Source organism: Mauremys reevesii, linkage group 1, assembly GCF_016161935.1.
Source record: "Mauremys reevesii isolate NIE-2019 linkage group 1, ASM1616193v1, whole genome shotgun sequence".
Lineage (NCBI taxonomy): Eukaryota > Metazoa > Chordata > Testudines > Geoemydidae > Mauremys > Mauremys reevesii.
In genome coordinates, this window is record NC_052623.1 from 216,978,840 (window position 1) to 217,005,084 (window position 26,245).

General features: G+C 45.7%; 1 protein-coding gene across 5 annotated transcripts in view; it reads left to right on the plus strand.

The window, feature by feature from the left end:
* Positions 1–340: 340 nt before the first annotated feature.
* Positions 341–26,245, plus strand: part of LOC120402392 (transient receptor potential cation channel subfamily V member 6-like) — a 76,504-nt gene continuing 50,599 nt past the window's right edge. Inside the window, exons 1-2 of one of the 5 annotated variants that reach the window (XM_039533027.1) lie at positions 21,397–21,454; positions 24,421–24,483. In XM_039533027.1, the coding sequence (XP_039388961.1) occupies positions 24,431–24,483 (53 nt within the window). In that variant the 5' untranslated portion in view covers positions 21,397–21,454; positions 24,421–24,430. Of the gene's footprint in view, positions 688–13,915; positions 14,102–15,445; positions 15,500–21,394; positions 21,455–24,420; positions 24,484–26,245 lie in introns of those variants that run through there. The other 4 variants (XM_039533021.1, XM_039533034.1, XM_039533039.1 and 1 more) reach the window with 4 other exon arrangements.

Genomic DNA, 26,245 nt, shown 5'->3' on the forward strand with positions numbered 1-26,245 from the left:
ACTCATCTCACCCACCCACTTCTGTAACAAACCCCTAACCTATGTCTGAGTTATTGAAGTCCTCATCTCATTCTCTCCTCTTGTACAGGAAGAGACACAGAGGAGCAAATACGTCCTGCAGATACCAATAGGCCCCTTACATCCTTTGCTTGTTCTTAAAAAACTTCTTATCAGCTTTAAAACACCCACTGGAAGTTCTGCGTCGTTTAGCAGTGAGATTGCTCAATAGACATGTGGGAGTGTGAGCGGCTTCCAAACAAAGCTGTGTCTCTTTAAATCAGAAGGTAACTTAGTAGAAAGGGGTGTGTTCTCGCTCTCAGCCATTCCCCAGCAGGTAGTATCTGTTTCTGAGACACAGCCAGATGCCTGCCTCAACCAAATGTTGTAACCATCCACCTGTCTCCCAAACTGACATTTTCTGAAGGAACATCCACCTCCCACTCAGATCATCTTGCCCCCCTGGAACGAAGGAATAGAGAGCCATTCACAAAGAAACATCACAGGAAGAAGCAGATGGAGCAGCAGGTCTGAGTTCAGCTGACAAGGAGAACACAGGACAATGGGGATGTTCCTGCCTGGGGAACATGGTCTGCTCCTTGGGCTCTGGAACTCTCTGTTGCGCAGGTTTCAGAGTGAAAAATCCTGGACCAGACGCCTGGATGAAATCAACTTGCTGCAGCAGAAAAGGTAAGTTCCAGCCTGGCAGCTCCCTCCTACTTCTTCTTCAATTCCTTCTCTCTCATGTCGTTCCTTCTGGGGCTCTTCCTACAACAGGTAAGTGAAGAATGGGCTCTGAGTACTTGCCTATGTCCTGGCTATCTCCCCTGAAGAGAAGCGATCCTGTCATTTTACATTCCCAAGGCAACTGTGCAAAACACTGTAACTAGATCTCCAAGGGAAAAGCTGCTTGTAGTTTTCACCTGCTTTCTGCGCCTGGCTGGAATGCAAAACATAATCTCTGTCTCTCAGCCAGTGGAGAATCACTTCTGTCTTTTCTGCAGGAAAGAGGCACTTTTTCCTGTGTTGCTGGCTTTAGGGCAACCATGCCACTGGAGCTGCTACAGACACCAGTCAACAGACGTTAAATAAATCTACCCCACCCAGGTGCACCCTAATCTTAGAAGTGGGACCCCTAAACTGGTCCAGTCAGGGAGGGAAAGAAGAGTTTATGGGGATCCTGTGCCAGCTGTGATGTTCTGTAGTCTCATGTGAACAGTGCTCTGCCCCCTTCTCAGTGTGGAATGATTGTGCCATGTGAGAGATGGGTCAGACCCACAACTAATGCTCACCTCCTATTGAAATGGATTTGTGGCAAGGGGCACAATGACTTCTTGCCATTTTGTTCTCAGTGTCCAGAAATGCCTCTTCCTTCCCAACAAGTCCTCAGGAAGGAAAGGGCACCACTCCTGGCTTGGGTCAGCCACTGAGCATGGAGGAGGTCTCTGCAGTGAGATATGAGGAGCAACCCATATCCTGAGTATGCTGCTTCCTGCTCTCTTGCCCGTGGTGACCTCCCACTCCTAACTGTGCTGTAGGGTTTGCTGAACTGGGGGGTCTCACCAGCTAAACCCTAAAGTTTGGTTTGTGAAGGGCTGGCAGCAAACTGTGTCCTTCAGGTTCACTTTGAGAGTTGAGTCCTAAGAACTGTGACTTTCAGGGATGTATCCTAGCCCTCTCACCCCTCAAGGAGTCATGGGGCTCTCGCGTTACTTTAGATGTTCTTTAATCAGGGTCATTATCAGCCTGTAGGGGTGGGGTATCACCAGTGCTGCCTGCACAGCAGGTATCTGAGAGTGGGAGATGCATGGTGTAGGCCTGCTGTCCTCACAATCCAGAAGGGTCTTTCTGGGTGGGGTGGTAATATTGCAGCAGGAGCAGAGAAAACACTTCTACCAGCTTGAGCCCATGGACAGAGAAGCTCCCTAATCCCAAGCATAGTAGAGAGAGATGACTGTCCTAGCGCACAGCGATTAGGGAAGTCTGGCCACTGTGCCAGGGATTCTGGGGGACACACTTGTAGACAACTGATTAGGTGCATGGTGTTGACTTCCTGTGGCTGGTCACAGGACTAGATTGTTTAGTGATCCAAGCTGCTGAGCAAATCTTATGACATACTTAATACAATAATAATACCTATCATTTGTATAAAACTTTTCAGTAGATCTCAAAGTGCTTTATAGAGATGGTTTTTATTCCCCTTTTACAGATGGGGAAACTGAAGCACAGAAACAGGAAATGACTTGCCCAGTGTCACCCAGCAGGCCAGGAGTAGAGATTGGACTAGAACCCAGGGATTTTCAATCCTAGTGCTAGGCTCTGTTGACTAGCCCACACTGTTCATCCTTTGCATTCTTATAGCAGCTCCCATATGAGCACAGTGAAGAATTTCACAAGCATTGATGAATTCATCCTTGGATAAATATCATTATCTCTATTTTACAAGTGGGGAAGCTAAAGCACAGAGAGGCTAAGGCCCAAATCCTCAGAGGCATTTAGGCTCCAATAACTTCCATTGATTTCAATGGAAGTTAGGTGCCTAAATGCCTTTGAGAACCTAGGTTAAGTCATTTGCCCAGTGACAAAGCCAGAATAGCACCCAGAAATCTTGCTTCTGAATCCTCTGCTTTAAACACTAGACAACACTCTTTACTGCTGATTTAATATATTGTTAAACAAGTATAATTGTGCAATGGTGGCCAAAACCAGCAAAGATGGATGTTAGAGTATGTAATGAATGTGGGAGTGAATGCCATTGAAAATATTATAATGCTGTTATAATTAATCAATGGGACACCATCTGCTGTAATGATGCACTCAGTTTTGGTTATCTTATAGAAAAAAGAAGATAACAGAAAATGAGGGGGCTCTGAGATGGGTGACAAAAATGATTTAAAGGCATAAAGAGACTTTGGTAAAGACTGAAAAGATTGAAATTGTTGAGTGTGGAGATGAGAGGTGTAAAAGGAGACGTGAAAGGGGTTTACAACACAATGAATGGGATAGAGAAGATAAATGAGATAGTCCTGTGTATCCCTTCTCATAATACAAGAACAAAGAGATGTCCAATAAAATTGAAAAGCAATAAATTTAAAACTGAATAAAGGAAGTAGTTTTTTATGCAATACATAATAAACTTGTGGAACTTGTTACCACTAGGTGTGACTGAGATCAAGAGTGTGGCATGATCCAAAAAAGGATTAGACACGTCCATGAATAATGAGATCAAGAGGTATAAATAAGGTGCAAGAAGTATAAACCCTCATGCTTTACAGCATAAGCCAACCACTGAGCCCAGATCCTTCAATGTGTATAGGCACCTAACGCCATTAAATACCTTTGAAGATCTGGGCATAGTTGCGTGAGATTCAAAAGAAACCTGTCCTTAGGACATGTTCATGCTGAATGGGCCTTTTCCACCTTCCTCTGAAGCATGTGGTATTGGCTACAGCCAATGACAGAATACTGGACTGAGTGCACCACTGTTGTGATCCACTATGACGATGGCTAGGTTACTGTAGTTTCATACAGTAAGACAGCTATAGTGCCATTCAGTGTGGCCTGGAGGAGTGAGTGTAGGCCTAAGAGTCAGGTAATGCTGAGTTCTTATCCTGGACTTACCTGCCTTAGTTTCCCTGCACATTGAGGATAATATGTATCTACCTACCTCCTAGAGGTATTGTGGGGAAAGGGAAATTCATTAGTTAATGTCTGCAAAGACCTTTGAATAAATAAAGTGCAGTAAAAGGTGCTGGGTATTATTCATATAGTAAATCTGAAATATTTATAAATATGAGTTGGTTGCCTTTCCAATTGTATTATTTCATTCCATTACAATCTGTACATCATACACACATTCCTTATACATGAACAGCCACGTGCCTGCAGTGGGATGTATGTACCTCATATTGTGTCAGCCTTGAGTGGTAATCTGGAAATCAAAAAGGTGACTTAGTGCCTAGGGGAATTGGAATTTCATGTAGAACTGTCTGGCGCATTCTTCTGAATGATCATATAGATTGGTAGCTGCGGAATGCAGTATGGTGCACTCAGCCATGTTGCTGGCTCTTAACATAGCAGTGATGATTGTGAACCACTCAGATGTGATTGATGCTTAAGAGTTGTGTTTTAAGACATCTTTAGCTTTATCTCAGGTTTTATTATATAACTCAAACAGCCCAGGGCCATTTTATGGGCTAAATTCTAACCTCGGTGACACTATCCAACCTCAGGGAGATTATATGGGTGTAAATGAGGCTAGAACTTGGCCCTGTGGCCAAAGTCAACCCTGATGTAAAGTCACTTCAGCAGAATAAGAACAGGGATGAATTAGGTGCTGTGGAGCTGTTTTTCGGAGGTATTGACCACTTCTGGCTCCCATTGACTTCAAGTGGTGTTGACAAGGTTCAGAAATTTGGCAAATCATCAAGCCCTATGGGTTCATCTCTTACCAGAACAGCAATCTGATGGGTCATGCAGGAGAACTCTGTTCACTTGCTGAAACATTTCTGGTAAGACTTTGCAGTAACATCTCAATAGTGTTGCTCTGTGCCTCATGCTGATGTTAGGCTGGGGCCCTTAAACAAGAACAAACTCTTCAATGGCCTTAAGCCAACTGCAATACTGTTTTGTTTTGTTTTAAGTCAGCAGTTACCATAAAGACATTTTGTACCTTTAGCTGTTCTTTTTGTTAGTAAGGATAATCTGATTAGATATGTCAATCTGGATCTCAAACGCATTTACTACAGTCTATTAGGACATCACTATGCAGATCTTTCTAAAAGACCCTGTCTGTCTGGGCAAAATTCTATGTTTTAAAAAAATCATAGACACTAAATATGAAAATATCTTTTTATCTCATATAGTTAAGGCTAAGATTTTGTCATGGATATGTTTAGTAAAAGTCAGGAACAGGTCACGGGCAATAAAGAAAAATTCACGGAAGCTGTGACCTGTCCCTGACTCTTACTAAAAACAGGGCCGGCTCCAGGGTTTTTGCCGGCTCGAGTGGCGGGGAGTGGGGGGAAAGCCGTGATCGGCGGCAATTTGGTGGCAGGTCCTTCCCTCTGAGAGGGACTGAGGGGCCGCCGCCAAATTGTCGCCAAAGAGCTGGACGTGCTGCCCCCTCTCCATTGGCCGCCCCAAGCACCTGCTTGCTGCGCTTGTGCCTGGAGCCAGTCCTGACTAAAAATATCCGTGACAAAATGGGGATCTGCAGGTGCCCACAGCTCTTGCCACAGGGCAGCTAGGGGCTGCAGGGGCCCCCGCCATGGGTTGGGTGTCGGAGTTCCAGGGTCCTCCGCTACTCACATCTGGGAGCTGCGGGGCCCCTGCCACCTGCAGCAGCTGGGGGCTGCAGGGTACCCCTGCCACTGCAGTTCCAGGGGCCTGCGGCAGCCAGGAGCTCAGGGGTTCCCCTGCTACCTGTGGCAATTGGGAGTTGCAGAGTTCCCCATCACTCGCAGCTCCAGGCAGGGCTGCCCAGAGGGGGGGGCAAGTGGGGCAATTTGCCCCAGGCTCTGGGCCCCACAGGGGCCCAGCGAGCCCTGGCCTGGTGGCAGTCCGGGTCTTCGGCCAGCATTTCGGCGGCGGGGGGCCCTTCAGTGCTGCTGAAGACACGGAGTGACTGAAGGGCTCCCCGCCGCCGAAATGCCACTGAAGACCCAGACTGCCGCCAGGTGAGTACAAGCGCCACAGCTCCTCCGCTTTGCCCCAGGCCCCCATAATCCTCTGAGCGGCCCTGGCTCCAGGGGCCCCCACCACCCACTGCTGTTGGGAGCTCGGGGGTTCCCCCACCACCTGCAGCATTTGGGAGCTGCGGGGTACCACCACTGCCTGCAGCAGCTTGGAGCTCTGGGAGCCACCAGAGGTGGTGGGGGTGTCCAGGAGCTCCCTGCCCCCATGGACAGCAGGGGACCCTGCACCTCCTGAGAGCCGCAGGCTGAAGTCACGGAGGTTGCTGGAAGTCACGGATTCTGTGACTTCTGCGACCTCAGTGACTAAATTGTAGCCTTACATATAGTCCATCAACCTGCCAATACTGAAGTGTTCTCAGCGGTACATTTCTCAAAGCATGCCGCATATGGGATGATTAATACTGAGATCTATTCGGCTGTGGAATGGTCTTCCAAGTGGAGTTGTGGAAGGCCTTTCTCTTGAGTCCTTTTAAATTGGACTGTATAATATACTGCCATCTAGCTGTACTGTATTATAAGGAATAGCTCTGAACTGGTCTGGTATGGAAAGAACAAGATGTACCTTAGCGGGAACTTTCCATCTCTTGGTAATTTTTATGATGAAGATAATGGGTTGTTAGTGTTATTTTTGTAATGTTCCTTTTTATACTCCACCCCCCCCCTTGAAATTATTTTCAAATAGGATGGATCTGAAGTAATAAACAAAGGTCACACTGGTTTTAAGCTAGGCAAGCAACTACTCTGAGGAATGTACTGATTTCTACCAGATCCCATGTTGAAGGATCTCTGCTAACGATGAGTAAGTACACCTCTACCTCGATATAACGCCACCAAATAGAACACCAATTTAACGCGGTAAAAGCAGTGCTCTGGGGGGGCGAGGCTGCGCACTCCAATGGATCAAAGCAAGTTCGATATAACGCTGTTTTACCTATAACACGGTAAGATTTTTTGGCTCCCGAGGACAGCGTTATATCGAGGTAGAGGTGTACCTAAAAAGTTCTGCTTGTTTAGGAGAACAACCCCAAAGTTTGAATGTTTGGCGTAACCTTTCTGGGGCTGCAAACCAGACTGGGAATTTCAGGAGAGATCAACCTTGCCCTCAAGAATTCAAGAGAGACAGTGCTGTCTAGTACTTAGTGTAGGGCACTGAGAGTCAGGAGAGCTTGGTTCTTTTTTCACTCTGTCACTGACTGGCTGTAAGACCTTCAGCTGATCCTTTCACCTCTCTGTGCTTCTGTTTCCTCATCTGTATAATAGCAATAGTAGCAGCCCCTTTTTGTAAAGTGCTTTGAGATCCTCAGTTGAAAAGAGCTATAAGAATACGCAATGAGTCACTTCCCACTTCATGTCAAACAAAAAACACCTTGATAACAGTTTGTTTTAGATTGGCTTTAACATTTAGGCCTGGTCTACACACAGAAATTGCACCAATTTAACTTTTCTGTTTTCTTAACTGATTTAGCTAAATTGGTGCAATTTCTGTGTGTAGAGAAGCTCTTACAGTTCCAGCTAGGATCCAGAAGCATGGAAGCAGCCACAGAGAAAATACAGAACTAATATGGGGGAATGTATCAGTCTTTACAGTGCACTTAAAAATTAAGTAGCACAGAAGTCTTCTCCAAGGACATTTGAATAGGACAGGAACAATAGTTATGGAAAGTACTTGGGTAGTGGTTTCTATCAAGTCTCCTGCATCTTTGTATGTGCATAGTACCTGTAATCCAAGGATCTCAGAGCACTTTATAAACAATAGCAAATTAAACTTCACAACATCTCTATGAGCAGTATATCATTATTTCCACTTTACAGATGAAGACACTGAACCACAGCAGGACTAACTTTGATAGTCTGAGTAAGAATCCTAGGGCCTGATTTTAATACATGTTACCTTTTGACAACAATGATCCAACCTTCAAAATACAGATTGGGGAAAGTGGAAAGGTATGGTGAAATGGGGACAATATTGGACATGCAAGGAGGGGCACAGTAGATGATTCATAGATTACAAGGCCAGAAGGGAATCTAGATTGTGATCATCTAATCTGTATAACACATGCTATAGAACTGCCCCCAAATAATTCCTAGAGATTAGCTTTTAGAAGAAAACATCCAACGTTAATTTAAAAGTTGTCAGTGATGGAGAATCCACCACGACCCATGGTAAGTTGTTCTAATGGTTAATTACTCTTGCCTTTAATAAATTGCACTTTATTTTCAGCCAGAATTTGTCTAGTTTCAACTACCAGGCATTGGATCATATTATTCCTGTCTCTGCTTGATTGAAAAGCACTTTATAAATATTTATTCCCCATATAGATACTTACAGACTGCAATCAAGTCACCCCTTAAACTTGATTGAGCTCTTTGAGTTTTATAAGGCAAGTTTTCTAATCCCTTAATCATTCTTGTGGCTCATCTCTGAACCCACTCCAATTTATCAACATCCTTCTTGAACTATGGGCATGAGAACTGCACACATTATTCCAGTAGCTGATGCACCAGTGCCAAATATAGAGGTAAAATAACCTTTCTACTCCTACTCAAGATTCCCCTGTTTATGCAACCCAAGATCGCATTAGCTCTTTCGGCTTCAGCAACGCACTGTGAGTTCATGTTCAGCTGATTATCCACCCCACCCCCACATTTTTTTCAGAGTCACTACTTCAGTATAGGCCCCCGTGCTGTAATTATGGCTTACATACTTCATTCCTAGATGTATACATTTACATTTATTTGTATTAAAACACACATTTTTTGTGTGCATCTAGTTTATCAAGTGGTCCAGATTGCTCTGAATCACTGGCCTGTCCTTTTCATTATTTACCACTCCCCCAATTTTTGTGTCATCTGCAAACTTTATTGGGGATGATTTTCTGTTTTCTTCCAGATCATTGATAAAAATGTTAAATAACATTGGGCCAAGAACAGATCCTTGTGGGATTCCACTGGAAATGTACCTGCTTAATGACGATTCCCACTTTACAGTTACATTTTGAGACCTATAAGTTAGCTAGGTTTTAGTCTGTTTAGTTTTTTAATCAGAATGTTGTGAAGTACCAAGTCAAATGTCTTACAGAAGTCTAAGTATATTACATCAACACTATTACCTTTATCAACCAAAGTTATAATCTTATAAAAAAAATCAAGTTAGTTTGACAGGATCTATTTTCCATATACCCTTGTTGATTGGCATTACAGTAGAACCTCAGAGTTATGAACACCAGAGTTACGAACTGACTGGTCAACCACATACCTTATTTGGAACCAGAAGGGCACAATCAGACAGCAGTAACAACAACAACAACAAAGCAAATACTGTGTTTAATGTAAACTACTAAAATATAGGGAAAGTTTAAAAAAAGATTTGACAAGATAAGAAAACTGTTTCTGTTCCATTTAAATTAAAATGGTTAAAAGCAGCATTTTTCTTTTGCATAGTAAAGTTTCAAAGCTGTATTAAATCAATGTTCAGTTGTAAACTTTTGAAAGAACAACCATAACATTTTATTGAGAGTTATGAGCAACCACCGTTCCCGAGGTGTTTCTAACTCTGAAGTTCAACTGTAATTACATTTGTGACGGTACCTCCCATAAGGCTTTATGGAAATATGTTTAAAATGTATTTTATGCTACATATGCCGTGTAACACATCTCTGTAAAGGTTATGATCTACTGAATCTATTAATCCTATTTGTATGCATGTATCATTTTTGTATTCAAAGTTATGAATATTGGCTGTGTACTGGCTTGATTTCTAAATAACCTTAGTAGAGCATTTGGTCAGTTCCTGGAGAAAGGAAAGTTGAATTAAGTACCTAATCAAGAAACACTTAAAGGACAATGAATCTTGGAATGCTCCAATCCACATAAGAAGTCTATTTGAAGACTTTCAAGGTAGCATGTGACCCATGGCTGCTACCTGGTAAGAAACTGAGTCATGCATGGACATGTGACTTGCCCAGGTGAATCCAAAACTCCATCTTGGAGCTGGACTTTGCATAGGAGTGAGGAGGGGGTCTCCACCCACAAGAGAGAGTCTATTTAACCCCCTGGGGACCCCTCCATTTTGTCTTCAGCTGGCTAAAGAGAGCGCCTCTCCACCCCCCAGGACAGGGTCGGCTCCAGACCCCAGCGCGCCAAGCGCGCGCTTGGGGCGGCATTTTGCCGGGAGGGCGGCAGGCGGCTCCGTCGGACCTTCCGCAGTCATGCCTGCGGGAGGTCCACCGGAGCCGCAGGACCAGCAGACCTCCCGCAGGCATGACTGCGGAGGGTTCGCTGGTCCCGCGGCTCGGGTGGACCTCCCGCAGGCATGCCTGCGGATGCTCCACCGGAGCCGCGGGACCAGCGCACCCTCCGTAGGCACGTCTGCAAGAGGTCCCCCGGAGCCGCGGGACCGGCAACCAGCAGCGCGCCCCCTGCAGCATGCCGCCGTGCTTGGGGCGGTCAAATTCATAGAGCCGCCCCTGCCCCAGGACACTTGAAAGTAATTGGAACAAAGGACAGTGACTGCAAGGGGTGTGAGTGATTGCTGGACCCAGGCTAAAAGGAGATTAGTCTGTAAAATGGAGCATTCTGGAACTGGTGAGGATCTTATCTGTATTTGGTTTGATTAGACATAGATTTGCGTGTTTTATTTTATTTTGCTTGGTGACTTACTTTGTTCTGTCTGTTACTACTTGGAATCACTTAAATCCTACTTTCTGTATTTAGTAAAATCACTTTTTACTTATTAATTAACTCAGAGTATGTATTAATACCTGGGGGAGACAAACAGCTGTGCATATCTCTCTATTAGTGTTATAGAGGGTGAACAATTTCAGTTTACTCTGTATAAGCTTTATACAGGGTAAAATGGATTTATTTGGGTTTTAGACCCCATTGGGAGTTGAGCCATCTGAGTGTTAAAGACAAGAACACTTCTGTGAGCTGCTTTCAGTTAAGTCTGCAGCTTTGGGGCACGTGGTTCAGACCCTGGGTCTTTATTGGAGCAGATGGGTTGTCTGGCTCAGCAAGACAGGGTGCTGGGGTCCCGAGCTGGCAGGGAAGGCAGGAGCAGAAGTAGTCTTGGCACATCAGGTGGCAGGTCCCAAGTCGGGGTTTCTGTGATCCGACCCATCACAGTGGCGTAGTTGAGCAGGGTCTGTGCACAGCTGACTGTTTTGAGATACTGGTAGTGATTTTAAGTGAGTTTTAAGTGTGGTGGCTGGAGAACAGACAAAGTGGTTACTGGTTTGTTATTTTCTGTTTGCTTATTTCAGGCAAGGGAAGTAGGGACAGAAAAGGAAGCAAAATAATGTCGGAACAGTGGGCGACACTGTTAACTAAAAATCCCCTGAACTGAACTGAATGCATCCGAGTTTCAGTGAACTGCAGAGGGGGTGTGGCCCAGCACAAGAAAGCAGGAAAATGTCTACCAGTGAAGCAGCAACTAAACTAGAGCTGGCTAGACTGGAAGCAAAAGAGAAAGAAAATGAACGTAAAAGACCGATGGAGAGGGAGGAGTCTGCCCACAAGAGAGCTCTGGAGGCAGAGGAAACTGCCCCCAAGAGGGCTATGGAGGCCCAAAGGCATGAACTGGCTATAATGGAGTCAGAGACAAAACCCTCTACCTGCTGGCTCCAGTTCCCCAAAAATCCATAAATGGGAGCAACTGTGTCCACAGTATGAGGAATCCAATGATATTGCTGAATATTTCATCACCTTCCAGAGACTGTGCACCCTCTATGCCATCCCTGAAGATCAAAAGATGACCACATTGATAGCAAAATTAACTGGCAGAGCTCTGGACATTGTCAATAAGATGCCTATTGATGATGCTTCAAACTATGGTAAATTTAAGGAACTGGTTTTGAAACAGTTTCAGGTTACACCTGAAACCTACTGGGTTAAATTCAGGAATCTTAAGAGGGGATCTGGATTGAGTAATGTGGCTTATGTAAATGAAATGAGAGATTTGGTAGATAAGTCGGTGAAGGGGAAGGGCATTACAAGCTTGGAAGAAATGTGTGATTTGGTTACTCAGGAACAGTTCCTGAATATGTGCAGTGATGACATAAAACAGTATTTGTGGGACAAAAAGGTGAATGCAGTGGGAGAATTAGCTGGGTTTTCAGGCTCTTATGAGCAAGCACAAGCTGCAATTAAACATAAATCACTAGCAGAGAGGTACAGGGTTGGGGGAAAGCAAAATCACTGTTTTACCCTTGGTAAAAAAGAGTCTGGGCATTCACCTCCCCATTCCCCTGTTACTCGTCCCAAACTTCCTGTACAAGTAGAGGAGCCCGAGAGGTGCTATCATTGTAAGTTCACTGAGCACCTGAGGAATAAGTGTCCCTTGCGGAGTGGGAACAAGCAGCAAGTAACACATAAAACTGATACTTCTCAGAGCCCAGCTGCTGCCTCTTTCCACACAGGATATGTAAAGCTTGCTTTCACATAATCAAGCAGTGACCATATGTATGCTGTTAAATTGAATGGAAAAGTGCTTCTTGGCCTAAGAGATACAGGTGCTGAGATTTCTGTGGTCAGGAAGGACCTGATCCAGGAGAAGGATTTATTGCCTGGGAAACTAGCAGAATTAGAGTTGGTGGGGGGTTACAAAGTCCTTACACCTTTAGCTAAAGTGCACATGCAAACTAAGGTTTTGCAGGCTGAACTGATTGTTGCCACGGTGGCACACAATTTTGCATCATTTCTACTGGGGAATGATTTCTTTAATGTGGCAGAATCTGTCCCAAAGTTGGTTAGGAGTGAAAAGGAATCTTGTGCTAAAACCCCTGGGGGCAGGGGCAGGGGAGGGGTGAAGTCACATGGACTGCTAGGGGAATAGGAGGGTGTCTCTTAGGGCTTGGCTACACTTTCACTTTACAGAGCAATAAAGCCTCCCAGCATACTCCCCGTCCACGCTGGCAAGGCACGGAGAGCGCTCTGACTCCCTGGTTTGAGTGGTCTTGGTACTCCACCTCCTCGAGAGGATTAACAGCTGTTGCATATTGAGTGAGACACTGCAGCTCCAGTGTAAACAAGGAGTAACGTTATTATGCACTGGTTGACCTCTGGAAATGCTCCATAATCCTCTTAACTGAAGTGGTATCTTGTCATTGTTGTGAACTCGGGATGTGGAAGTGCCCTTTCAAAGCTCCGGTTCACGGGCTGCTTATCTGGTCTGAGAGAAAAACAAACAGCTACTGTTTGTTTTGAGTGAGTGAGAGAGAGGCAGGGGGGCTCCATTTGGAGTGCGGGCTGCTCAAGAAAAAAAACAAACAGCTACTGTTTGCTTTGAGTGAGAGCAAGGTGGGAGGGGAGGGGGGTCTGAACTTACAAGACAGCATGCTGACACACTCTCAGCACCCCAAAAACCCACTCTTTCTCCCCCCACACTCCCTATAACACTCCAATCCCCCCCCCACATCTTGAATGCTGGGATAGCTGTCCATAATGCACCACTTCCAATGCAGCTGCAAATGCTACAAATGTATTGGGTGAGACACTGCAGCGCCAGTGTAAACAAGGAGTAACGTTGTGGACAGACTGGAGCGCTTTCCCTAGTATGCTCTCCGAAGGCTGGTTTAACTTAAAGCGCTCTACAGCTGCAAGTGTAGCCTTTCAAGGTCCCTTCCGGTTCTAGGAGACAGGTATATCTCCAATTATTTATTTATTTTATTTAGCCATACCCTCTGATTCCTCTGTAGCAGTAAAAAAATGCAGATTTCGGGGCAGGGATGGTTGTAGCTGGTTCCTGTGGCCCCAGGGCTCAAGGCAAGTTCCAGAGGGAGGGGCTGGATGAACCAGCTCCTGTCCTGTAATCATCTCCCTGGGGGAGGGGAATGATCCACCTTGTAGCAAGGGGTCCACCCCAGCTGCTGACTGCCAGGAAGTCGCAGATCAGCAGGGGGCAGGGCCTGCTCTGGGGTGCACAGAGGCATGTGTCCCAAAGATGGTAGTTGGGGTCCTGGTGACCACTGCAGTGGAAACAGACCCCAAGATCTCTGCAGCTGGAAGCAAATCCAACCTGAGTGAAAAGGGGAGAATTTTGCTGGCCAGTGAAGAGTCTGCCATAGCTGGTAGCTGTGAACCCATAGCTGGACCAGGGTCACCTTCCCTTGGGACACAGGAGTATCTGACCCAGGGGGGAGCCCAGAGAGGGAAGCCCAGAGGGAAGGTGGGGGTGGGGGGCAGAGAGTCTGCCCACCTTTTGTAGGAAGGAACTTTCCCAGTAGGAGGGTGAAAAGTCTGCATTTAAAATGCCAGACCTCTCTCCTATGGATCAGGTTTTAAGGGAAACCTGGGGGTCAGGTCTACTGGAGGGAGGGGTCCATCCAGCTGACTTGTTGGGAACAGAAAGTGAGGTGTCCAAAGGGGTCCAGAGCACTCCATTGAAAGATGTTCCTGCTATTATTGCACAGGTATGTGGGGTCCAGCCCAGAGAAGTTCCAGAGGGAGGGGCAGAGGGCAGGCATGGTTGCAGTACACCCCTTCCTGGCCAAAGACCCAAATGCATGCCTGAATTAGAAGCCTTCCCCAAAGAGGCAGGAGAATCTGCATCAGAGTGCCTACCAGGGGGCACAAAGAAATGGGAAAATACGATGGACACTAAACAATCTAAATTGTGTGGACAAAGCCTGTCCACCGTAGATTTGCTGTTAATCTCGTGTCTTTTGCTAATTCATCTATGGGATAAAACAAAGGAATTCATACTAGTGGTAAATCCTTTAAAGATGTGGGACATAACTGCTTTGTGGAAGAAACTGTTGTACATGCTAGGGATGGTGACAGGACAGCCCCATGAGCATGTTACCTTTCAGCCTATACCTGTAAACAGACTGGAAGCTTGGCACAGCAGCAAAAGCATAACAGGCCCATGCTGCTGTGTAGAAGGGGAAACGGAGGCACCCCGCCCCATCGCATTGGTGGCTAAATGTCAAGACACCTCCACTTTAACAGATATTGCTGTCTGCATTCTGTTAACAATACTACACCCCAATCTGTTTTCAGGCATCTGGGGACCAGGAACCCCAACTGGCTAGGACCCTTAGGAATGACATCATATGGTTTAAAGGTACTGAAAAGGAGTGTGACCAAAGACAAAGGGATTTTACATGTACTGCCTCTGCCATGGACAGTGTTCAAGTCTCTGGCAGTAAGCTCAGGGGGAGGGTGTGATGGTACCTCCCATAAGGCTTTATGGAAATATGTTTAGAATGTGTTTTATGCTACATATGCCATGTAACACATCTCTGTAAAGGTTATGATCTACTGAATCTATTAATCTTATTTGTATGCATGTATCATTTTTGTATTCAAAGTTATAAATATTGGCTGTGTACTGGCTTGATTTCTAAATAACCTTAGTAGAGCATTTGGTCAGTTCCTGGAGAAAGGAATGTTGAAGTTAAGTACCTAATTGAGAAACACTTAAAGGACAATGAATCTTGGAATGCTCCAATCCACATAAGAAGTCTACCTGAGGACTTTCAAGGTAGCATGTGACCCATGGCTGCTACCTGGTAAGAAACTGAGAGTCATGCATGGACATGTGACTTGCCCAGGTGACTCCCAAACTCCATCTTGGAGCTGGACTTTGCATAGGAGTGAGGAGGGGGTCTCCACCCACAAGAGAGAGTCTATTTAACCCCTTGGGGACCTCTCCATTTTGTCTTCAGCTGGCTAAAGAGAGAGCCTCTCCACCCCCCAGGACACTTGAAAGAAATTGGAACAAAGGACAGTGATTGCAAGGGGTGTGAGTGATTGCTGGACCCAGGCTAAAAGGAGATTAGTGTGTAAAACAGAGCATTCTGGAACTGGTGAGGATCTTATCTGTATTTGGTTTGATTAGACATAGATTTGCGTGTTTTATTTTATTTTGCTTGGTGACTTACTTTGTTCTGTCTGTTACTACTTGGAACCACTTAAATCCTACTTTCTGTATTTAGTAAAATCACTTTTTACTTATTAATTAACTCAGAGTATGTATTAATACCTGGGGGAGCAAACAGCTGTGCATATCTCTCTATCAGTGTTATAGAGGGTGAACAATTTCAGTTTACTCTGTATAAGCTTTATACAGGGTAAAATGGATTTATTTGGGTTTTAGACCCCATTGGGAGTTGGGCATCTGGGTATTAAAGACAAGAACGCTTCTGTGAGCTGCTTTCAGTTAAGTGTGCAGCTTTGGGGCATGTGCTTCAGACCCTGGGTCTTTATTGGAGCAGAGGGGCGTGTTTGGCTCAGCAAGACAGGGTGCTGGGGTCCCGAGCTGGCAGGGAAAGCAGGAGCAGAAGTAGTCTTGGCACATCAGGTGGCAGCTCCCAAGGAGGGTTCTGTGATCCAACCCATCACAACATTGCCATCCTTTAACTCTTTATTATTGAGTCCCATGTCAGCTACTCCATTATCTTGTGCAGGATTAATGTCAGGCTGACAAGCCTATAACTAAGTAGGTCATCCCTTTTTAAAAATTGGCACAACATTAGCTTTCTTTTAGACTTCTGGAACTTACCCAGTGCTCCAAGAGTTATTGAAAATGAATGTTAACACACAGTGAGCTCCTCAGCCAGATCTTTTAAAACTCTTGGATGCCAGTAACTGGACCTGTTGATTTAAAAATTTCTGACATCAGTAGCTTCTGTGTAACATCCTCCAGAGATACCAGTGGAATGGAAAGAGTGTTATCATCACCATCTGATAAAATTATATCATTTTTTTCCTCAAATACAGAATAGAAATATTTATTGAGCATGTCTCTCTCTTCTGCATTATTATTGATAATTCTACCATTTCTATCTAGCAATGGACCAATACCATTTTTTTTTGTTTTTTGTTCCTAATATAGTTTTTAAAAAACTCCTTGCTTTCCTTAAGTCTTTTGGCCATAGATTTCTCCTTGAGTCACTTTTTGTTTCTTTCATCAGTTTTCTACAATTGCTAACTTCTGATTTATATTCGTCATTATGAGCTTCCCCTTTCTTCCATTTGTTATATATATATATATTGTTTTTATAGCTGCCTTCATGTCTCCTCTAAACAAGTTTGCTTTCTAAATCAGCATGGCCTTCTTCCTCAATTGTGAGATTGTGGCATCTAGTAAGGTGTTGTAAATGATGCCTGTGCTATGCTGCTTCAGATTATGAAATCAGCTAGTGCTGTTATGTCCATACAAGCCTTAAGGGAGCTCTTTCCTCATTTGGCACTAACAGAACAGTTACAGATAGTGATCTGTTCTTCCTGTAGCAGAAATTTGAATGCATTCTCTAAACTACCTTGGATGCAACATATCTGTTCTGCACCTCATTGTGGGTTATGCCAAAACTTGAGTCATTTTTAACCTATTGCTTTCTGCAGAGGAAGCTCAACAATACCCTACACAACACAGATTTCAGTCTTCCTTTTTTTTATCATATGGTCTTTCTGCCAGGGGTTGTGACCCCCAGGAGGGTCATGAATAGGCATCAGGCGGTTGTGAACCTATCTTGCCCCTATTGCTAAATAGAAGGAGATTTCAGCGGGTTCCCAGCTAGACAGGATGGAGGAAGTGGGATCCTAGTATGTGCTCACTGTGCTACTTTTCAGTGTGGTGTAACAGCAACACAGAGGTAGATAGCTGACCTGGTCAATGTGGCCTGGCCAGGAACTTCCTGGTCCAGGCAAAGCTAAGCAGGTGGCACAGTAAGGCCCAGGTTAGCTTGTTGATTAGGTTTTAGGATTCAGTGGCCCAGCTATGGAATGCTCTAATACAGGAGTGAATAAAGGCCTGTTGATTTCCAGTTTCAAGCTGCAAAGGTCAGTCTAGGCATGTTACTGTGTCAGCTCCTCAGATACTTTCCCCAAGAAAATATCGGAACAACAGCAGCAGAAAGGTGGCAGCCATTTTTGCTTTTAGTTGCTCTCCATGGCTAGTCTGAATATCCTGGGGAGTGTTGAAGAGGTGATAATAGCAAAAAACATGAAGCACGATGCCTGGGCTCCTTTTCGCTACCATGGCTAGACCAGGGCTGTGGGGGTAGGAGCAGCCTGTCCCCCCACCCACAACAACAGCAGGAGTATCCCTGGGAAAGAGAAGCTAGTTGCAAAGAACACAATAGTAGTATTTATATGTTTTTCATTTGGGAATCCCAAAATGCTTTACAAAGGAGGATACATGTCATTATTCCCACTTGGTTAGAATGAGATACAAAACCTGCCCAAAGCTTTATGGCATTAGAGCTGGCCATAGAAACCCAGGTCTCCTGACTCATAGGCACCAACTTTTTCCAGCGCTGGTGGGTGCCCCTGGCACCGCCCCCATTCCATCCCCACCCCAAAGTTCCCGCCCTAACTCCTCCCCCTCCCTGACCCTATTGGATCCCTTCCCCAAATTCCTGCCCTGGCCTCGCCTCTTCCCCCAGCGCATCAGGTTCCCCCTCCCTCCCTGCCCCACAAATCAGCCCTTTCATGGCGCAACCACTGGGAGGGAGAAGCAGGACACGGCGGCGCGCTTGCGGAGGAGGCAGTGACGAACTGGAGCCAGGGGGTAGGGCGGGGTCATGGGGAGCTGCTGGTGGATGCTGAGCACCCACCAATTTTTTTCGATGGGTACTCCAGCCCCAGAGCACCATGGAGTCAGCGCCTATGTCCTGACTTCTAGTCCAGTTCCCTGTCCCCTGCATTGTGTAAATGTCAAAGCTCTGGTGCAGAGGGTGAAGACCTGAAGGTGATGTGAGACTCCTCAGTTGCCCTGGCAGGTGTCTGATGTGACCCATGCTGGCCCATTCCAGAGTATCTGGTAATCTGCAAACCTCTTTGACCTACATCAGGGACCCCCTGTTGCATGATATAATAAACGGGGGACGTAACGTAGTGCAGTGATTGAGCATAGTGAACAATGTGACCTGCTTTGTGCGGGCACCATGGAGAGAATGTGAGTTGTGAATGCCTCTTGTTTTTTCTGTGCAGCTGGTCTGAGCCAGTTCTTCACTTTTATGCAGGCCCCAAATAGAGCCACTGAATGCTTGTGTTCACGACCCGTGTGTCCCTGGTGCATTTGCTGAACAGCACCTTAGTGACAGAGTGGCACAAGTATGAAACCTGGTACAAGGTGCTGTATTGTGGGGGTGTTGCCAATGGTGAGGAACAAAGCAACAAACACCCACCTATCTGCTGCTTTATCATGCTGGGATCATTTTGTTGTGACTCTGAGTCACTCACAGATATAAAAATGAAAGGGGGGAACCGCTCCAGGGAAAATGTTAAACTGAGCTCTTTCGCCCAGGGCTTTTCAAACAGCTGAACCAACCAGAGAGCTCACAAGAAGAACCAGTTCTGTTGAAAATCCATGAACCTGTTTCAAAGTAATCTAAGAAGGGCTTGCATACATCTTCCAGTACAATTGCTAATCCCGATTCTGGGAGTTCGGCACATGGTCTGAAGGAAAGAGCAATTGGGATGGTTTCCTAGCAGTGCAGTTTAGTGTAACTAGCACAGGGTGGGGATTCCTAAATTTGAATCCCAGCTCTTCCACTGACTCACTCATTGTGTGGCCTTGGGTGCGTCACATCACCATCTATGGTGGTATTATGGTTCTGGCAAACCCAAATGAACATGCCTGAATCCATATGAATCTGAGTCTTGTCTGGGCTTGCAATGAAATCTGAATGTAGGAAAAAGGGGTTCACTCCAACATGAAGATCTTTGAATATTGGAAGTTGTGCATCAGTTCTGCTGAAAACACTTTAAACCCAGTCGAAGCAGAACCTGGAAGAATTCACACACCCCTAGCATGAACAGCTCTCACTGAACATGAGTCATTTAAGGCATGACCAAATGCTGCATGTGAACTAGGTTTACACCCAAGGTAAACAGAGCAGCAGGTAGAACAGATTTGTTATGAGTACTGGAGCTTGGTGCCACAGTTCTCCTGCCAGTGGACAGAGTGTAAGCGCATGTGGCAAAATTTCTGAGAAAGAGAAGACAAAGGCTTGTAACCTGATTGTTACTGTAAATGCTATACCATTGGCGCGGTGACAGTGCTGGCTACAGCTTTTCTTAGGAAGATAAGGTTGCATGACGTGTAGTGTCGCACTGGCAGGCTACAATGCTCATGGATTACAGTAAGAACTGACAGTGGTTCACGCGAGCAGACTGAGCTCTCAAGAGGGACAGGGAATAGGATACTCATCCTTTCAGTAGTAGACCCCATTTCCAGCCTCGATCCATGCTGGGGGTAGGGCAGGACTGGATAACTCAGTAAAATATGAAATTTGAGGACAACATATCCAATGTGGCTGGCAGATGGCTAAAGAGGGAGTGGATGGTTTAGGGAAATGGGAAATAGAGCCTTTCAGCTCTAGGACACTGGTTCCATTTTGGTCACTAGTTTGGGGGATTAGGTTTCTCAGAAGATTAGGGAATGGGATACATACTCTTTACCCTCTAGGGTTCTGTTTCAAATCCACCCACAGGATCCAGCATACAACAGAAGTGGACCCAGAGGCACTGTTGGGTTTTCTATGCTGAGGTTCCACATATTCCTTTCCATAACTCCACAGTCCAGGTCAGGATGTAGGGAGACCCTCTGTGGTGACGCTAGGCAATACAGGCTACATTAATCAACCTGGGAGGTATAGAGCCAGAGAGAATAACAGGTTCTGTCTGGGTCCAGCGGATTCAGCAGAGAATCACCTTTGTGGGCATTACAGCGGAAGACTATTCCTTCCCTGCACTGGCTGGCACTCTGGCATGCTCTCCCCTTTCTCACTGGGTATGTGCTAGTAACATTCCTCAGGCTGTGATGCCAGATGGTTTCCTGTTCGGCTGGCTGCTTTGGGGCGTGCTGATGTTTATTAATTATATGTTGTGGGTTGTTTTGCTTATACTCCTGCTCCTGTAATTATTGATATGGCTCTCACTGGACTGAAGGTCATACATTCAACCACTTCCCCATAGGGTGGCTGGCACCCAGAGGCCTTCACGCATTAGGGACATAGGATTGGAAGGGACCTCCTGGATCATCGATTCCAGCCTCCTGCAATTGCTGGCGACCCAGTCATGTTATCCCATTCATAAATGTATCAAGCTCTATCTTTAAACTACCTGGGTTGTTTGACTCCACTACACCTTTTAGGAGACTGTTCCAGAATGTCATTCCTGTGACAGTTAGAAATCTTCTAATTTCCAGCACAAATTTACTCCTGGTCAGTTTATTCCCATTTGTTCTTGTGATCAACATTGCCCTTAAATGACTCTTCATCAGGGGTAAACATCAGGGAGGGTGAATTGATAGAGAACAATTAAATCCCCTCCCAGCCTCCAGTTTCCTAGGCTAAACTGGCGAAGCTCGTCCAGTCTCCTCTCATGAGATAGAACCTCCATTCCCTTGATCATCCTGATCGCTCTTCTCTGCACCTCTTCCAGTTTGAATTCATCTTTCCTGAACGTGACCTCCATGATTTTAGCCTGCAGCAGTCGGGAGCTGCAGGGTCCCCTGCTGACGGTGGGGGCAGGGATCTCCTAGGCACCCCCACTGCCTCTGGTGGCCCTGTAGCAGGGTGCTGGTGCAAAAGCACCTAATTAGCCCCTGCTCAGCCAGCCCCAATCAGGAGAACTAGATTGGGGCTGAGGAAAAGGCTGGTGCCTGGCCTTTGGAACTGGCTGCACCTGGGGGCCTGCTCGTTGAAGAGCTATAAAGGCTGGCTAGCGGCCAGTGCAAAAGGGGGGAATGGTCAGGGAAGGGGTAGTTTCCAGGCTGAAGGGAGACCCCCTGTAAAGAGGAGACAAAAAGCCTTGTAAGTTTGTACATAGTATCGCTGGTGGTGGGAACTGTTTGTAAATAAAAGCCACGGGTGCTGCAGTGGGGGAAAAAAAAAAAAAGCCTCACAGTGCTTTCTTAAGGGGGTACAGACCCAGCAGGGGGCGGCCCAGGAGAGGACCCGGTTACAGGCCCCAGAAATCCAAGCCACTGCAGGTGGTGGTGGTACCCCGCAGCTTTCAACTGCCGCAGGCGGTGGGGAATCCCCAAGCTCCTGGTGGCGACAGATAGTCGGGGCCCCTGGAGCTGTGGGTGATGGGGAATCTCACAGCTCCCAACTGCCACAGGTAGCAGGGGAACCCCCAAGCTCCCTGCCACTGCAGGCCCCTGGAGTTGCAGCAGCAGGGGTACCTCACAGCTCCCTGCTGCCATGGGGGGGCACCCCACAGTTCCCAGCCATCGTGAGTGGTGAGAGGACCCCTGGAGCTGTGGGCGGCAGGGATACCCTGCAGCCTCCAGCTGCTGCAGGTGGTGGGAGCCCCACAGCTCCCAGCCATGGGTGGCAGGGGACCCTGGATCTCTGACACCCGACCCTTGGTGGGGGCCCCTGGAGCTCCTAGCCACCATGCAGCTGCCCCGCCACAGGCAGTGTGGAGACCTGCAGATCCCCATTTTGTCATGGATATTTTTAGCAAAAGTCACAGACAGATCACAGCTTCCATGAATTTTTCTTTATTATCCCTGTCCCTGACTTTCACTAAAAATATCCATAACAAAATCTTAGCCTTAAAAATTGCATTAATGCCATAAATAAATTAGATATCAGATTAAGTAAATGGTTCCTCCAAGCTGCATGACCAATGCTCTGGAAGTGTCCTGCACATTAGCCATTTGAAACCTCCTCACCCAAAAGACCTTTGTACTGGCTTTGTATGTGTAGGTGCGAGTGTGTGATATTGCCTTCTAGTGACAGGCTCTCAGAGACAATAAGTAACCTCCTAATTAGTCTGAGCTAATGAAGCTCTCTTTTAGGCAAAGGCCTGTGCCTTTGGAACTAAAGAGCTGGAGTGTTAGTCAGGGGCGGGTCTATGTATTTTGCTGCCCCAAGCACGGCAGTCAGGCGGTGCGCCTGCGGGAGGTCCGCTAGTAACGCAGATTTGGCGGCATGCCTGAGGGAGGTCCCATGGTCCCGTGCCTTTGGCGTACCCGCCATTCAATTGCCACTGAAACTGCAGGACCGGGGGACCTCCCGCAGGCATGCCGCCGAAGGCAGCCTGACTGCTGCTCTCATGGCAACCGGCAGGCCGCCCCCCACGGCTTGCCGCCCAAGGCACGCGCTTGGAGCGCTGGTGCCTGTAGCCGCCCATGGTGTTAGTCCAGCGGTATGTGACAGAGGGTGATATCTTTGTCTCTGTTGCCTGCAGAGGAGCATGGATTCAAAGTGGTAACCAGTTAGAAAAATCAGCGTTGTTGTTGTTGTTGTTATGTGAGGGGAGAACATGCTTTGAGGGATACCTGCTGACATCTAGATGGTGGCTGGGAAAGACATTAGAGCAGTGGTACTCAACCTATTTACCATTGTGGACTGCATCCAACTATATATACACTACCTGTATTGGCCCTGAGTATGTCACATGGGCTGCAGCTGTGTGCTGATTGGGCCAGAAGCAGACCCGCAGGCCGTGGGTTGAGAACCACTGCATTAGAGGAACATTGAGTGTGTGAGGCCAATTCAACATGAAGATCTTTTCTTAGGCACTGGAATCTGAAACATTTTTTTCATCTTTGTCTCATGTGGCCTGAACCTACTGATTACGTTTGCCTTGTTGTATCTGTTTCCCCTTTCCTTTGGCTCTAACAATTGTACTGAAGGAAGGTGTCACTCATGCCCTAAAGGCAGAGTGAGACCCAGGGACTGGCAAACTGGTTCAATAAAGCTAAATACTCATCCTTTCACCCTCCCTTAATCCCTTGCAGATTTCTAGGGCTGAATGCAGGCTTACCCTGCTTTAAGTTTCAAAAATATTTGGTAACTTTTCTTCCATGATTTCTTAGATCACTGCCTGTCTAGGCATGTCCTGATTCTTAGAACTGTAAAGCCAGGGAGAGGGAAAAAATGTGTTTGTGATATATCTTTGTAATATTTCCTGTTTTGTCATACCAAGCATTCAAAAATCTTGAGTAGAGCTGGTTGAAAATTTTCCACTGGAAAATGCCAGTTCCTTGAAATGCAAACTTTCTGTCGGAACATGTCAGTTTCAATAAAATTTTATTTTGGAAAAACAAATCGAAATGCAGCATTGAAATGCTCAGTTTTCACCTTTTCAGAACAGAATGTTTCAATTTTTCATTTCAACATTTATTTTACGTTATATTATAAAATACTTTTTTAAAATTGAAATAACATGGTTATCTACACATTTTGATTTTATTGAACCTAAACAATCTGGGTGACCCAAAATGAAATTTTTCCAAAAAATCATTTAGTGGGAAATTGCAAAATTTTTGTTTGTTTGTTTGTTTTTCCAATCTGAAACAAAAAAAATTGAAATAGCAAAATTTCCCACAAAACATAAATTCTGGTTCCTACAGATCTCTAAGCATGAATTGGGACTCCAAAAACCATGAGATTGGCTTAAAAATCATAAGCCTTTTAAAAATAATTTCAGGATTTTTAGCTTTGCCTCCTAGTGTTCTGGCCTTAAGGTTTCACATTTTCAACTTTCTCTCCACAACCATGAGAGCTAGAAATTACATTTTTAAATGAAAGCTGAGATTCTGACTTAGTCACATGAATCCAGGAGCTGGACTTTAATAACAGTACCAACTGTCACGAGAGTTAGTAACACTGTATTTCATCAAGGACTGATAGCAAAAAGTGTTGGCTATATTGTATGAGAGTTTTGTGGGGGTATGGTGATAGAGCCTTGGCTTTTCACACAAAGAGGCTCTTGTGTTCCCCTCCAGTAGGAAGCTTTTAAGATTCAACCTTCACAAAATTAGGTTTCCAGAGATGAAAGGCATAACCCCAATGATGATCTCGTCTTCCTTCATCCCATTAAGTGGGTGAGTATGTGATCGGACTGTGCTGGGTTGGGTTTCCTTGTTTGGGGATAGTTAGCAATTTGTTTTCTGTACACAAAGAGCAAAATATCCAGTTTAGCTTTAGAGATAGATTAGATCAAGATTAAGGAAGAAAATGACAATAGACAAAAGCAAAGTCCCCATGAGAGAGCACTCTGTAGGCAGGGCTGCCCAGAGGATTCAGGGGGCCTGAGGCAAAGCAATTTTGGGGTCCCCTTCCATAAAAAAATTGCAATACTATATTTTTGTGGGGGCCCCTGCGGGGCCTGGTGCTAATTGCCCCACTTGCTCCCCTCCCACACCACGGGTGGGCCCTGGGAAAAATAAACCTTTTGCATCTTGGCACAAACCCAGTTTTGAGAAAACTTCTTTACAAGGTATCACTGGTTCTCAGCATCAGCTAGTGTTAAAAGGCACTAAAGCTCATTAAAAGGGTTGGACAAATATTTTCTGTCAAAACTTTTTCTGGATCGAAAACTAGGGGTTTTTAAAAAGCAGAAAAAAATCATGGGCAATGTCTGCTTTCCTTCAAAATTTGTTGTGTTTTTTTTTAATTGAAAAGCTGAAATTAGCCTGCTAAAACCTGAATATGGTTTGGGGTTTCAGAAGTGTCTGGCCAAATATTTGCTGTTTGCTGTGTTTGATTGTTTTTATTGTTTCTTTAAACATTCTGCTTAAAAAAAATCCAAAACTTTTGAACCACCTCAGCTTGTGACCAAACGCCTGAGCCCATCCAGTCAGAGATTTCTCCAGGTTTCTGATACTCTGCTGGCTTCCTTGACTCATATCTGTCTCCATAACTTTGGGCTCATTTAGGTTAGAACATAAGAACAGCCATACTGGGTCAAACCAAAGGTCCATCCAGCCCAATATCCTGTCTACCGACAATGGCCAATGCCAAGTGCCCCAGAGGGAGTGAACCTAACAGGCAATGATCAAGTGATCTCTCTCCTGCCATCCATCTCCACCCTCTGACAAACAGAGGCTAGGGACATATTCCTTACCCATCCTGGCTAATAGCCATTAATGGACTTAACCTCCATGCATTTATCTGTTTCCTAGAGACTGGCTCCATGGGGTCCCTCACAAACTGGAGACGGTTACTGTGGGTTTGTCTTTAGTATAGCTTATGTACATACTCCACGAACTGAGCATTTGAGCTTGTTCCAGAATCTGGGATGAGCCTATGTTGTGAAAACTGAAATGCTCCAAATAGCACATGCATGTGAATGGACACAGGGTGCTAAAATTAAATTAACCCAGGGGTTCTCAGACTGGGAGTCAGGACCCCTCAGGGGGTCACAAGGTTATTACTGGAGGTCACGAGCTGTCAGCCTCCACCTCAAACCCCGCTTTGCCTCCAGCATTTATAATAGTGTTAAATATACAAAAAAGTGTTTTTAATTTATAAGGGGGGGGGTTGCACTCAGAGGTTTGCTATGTGAAAGAGGTCACCAGTATAAAAGTTTGAGAACCACTGAATTAACCCCTCTGGAGCCTCAGGGAATGCAGGGGAGTGGGGGGGTCTCCCTTGGTAGGGTTGGGAATGATATTGGTCTTCTCATGTGATCCCTCCCCCAGTGGCTAATTTTAAATGAAGCTACCCTCCCCTGCCATGAATCTCCTTATGGCACTGAAATTAAATATAGACTATAATTTGGCATTTGAGAAGTGAAAGGGCTGGTAGCCCTAATGGAAAAGCTAACAGCTTGGCTCTTCTGCAAGCCTCAAACTGCTGAATGAG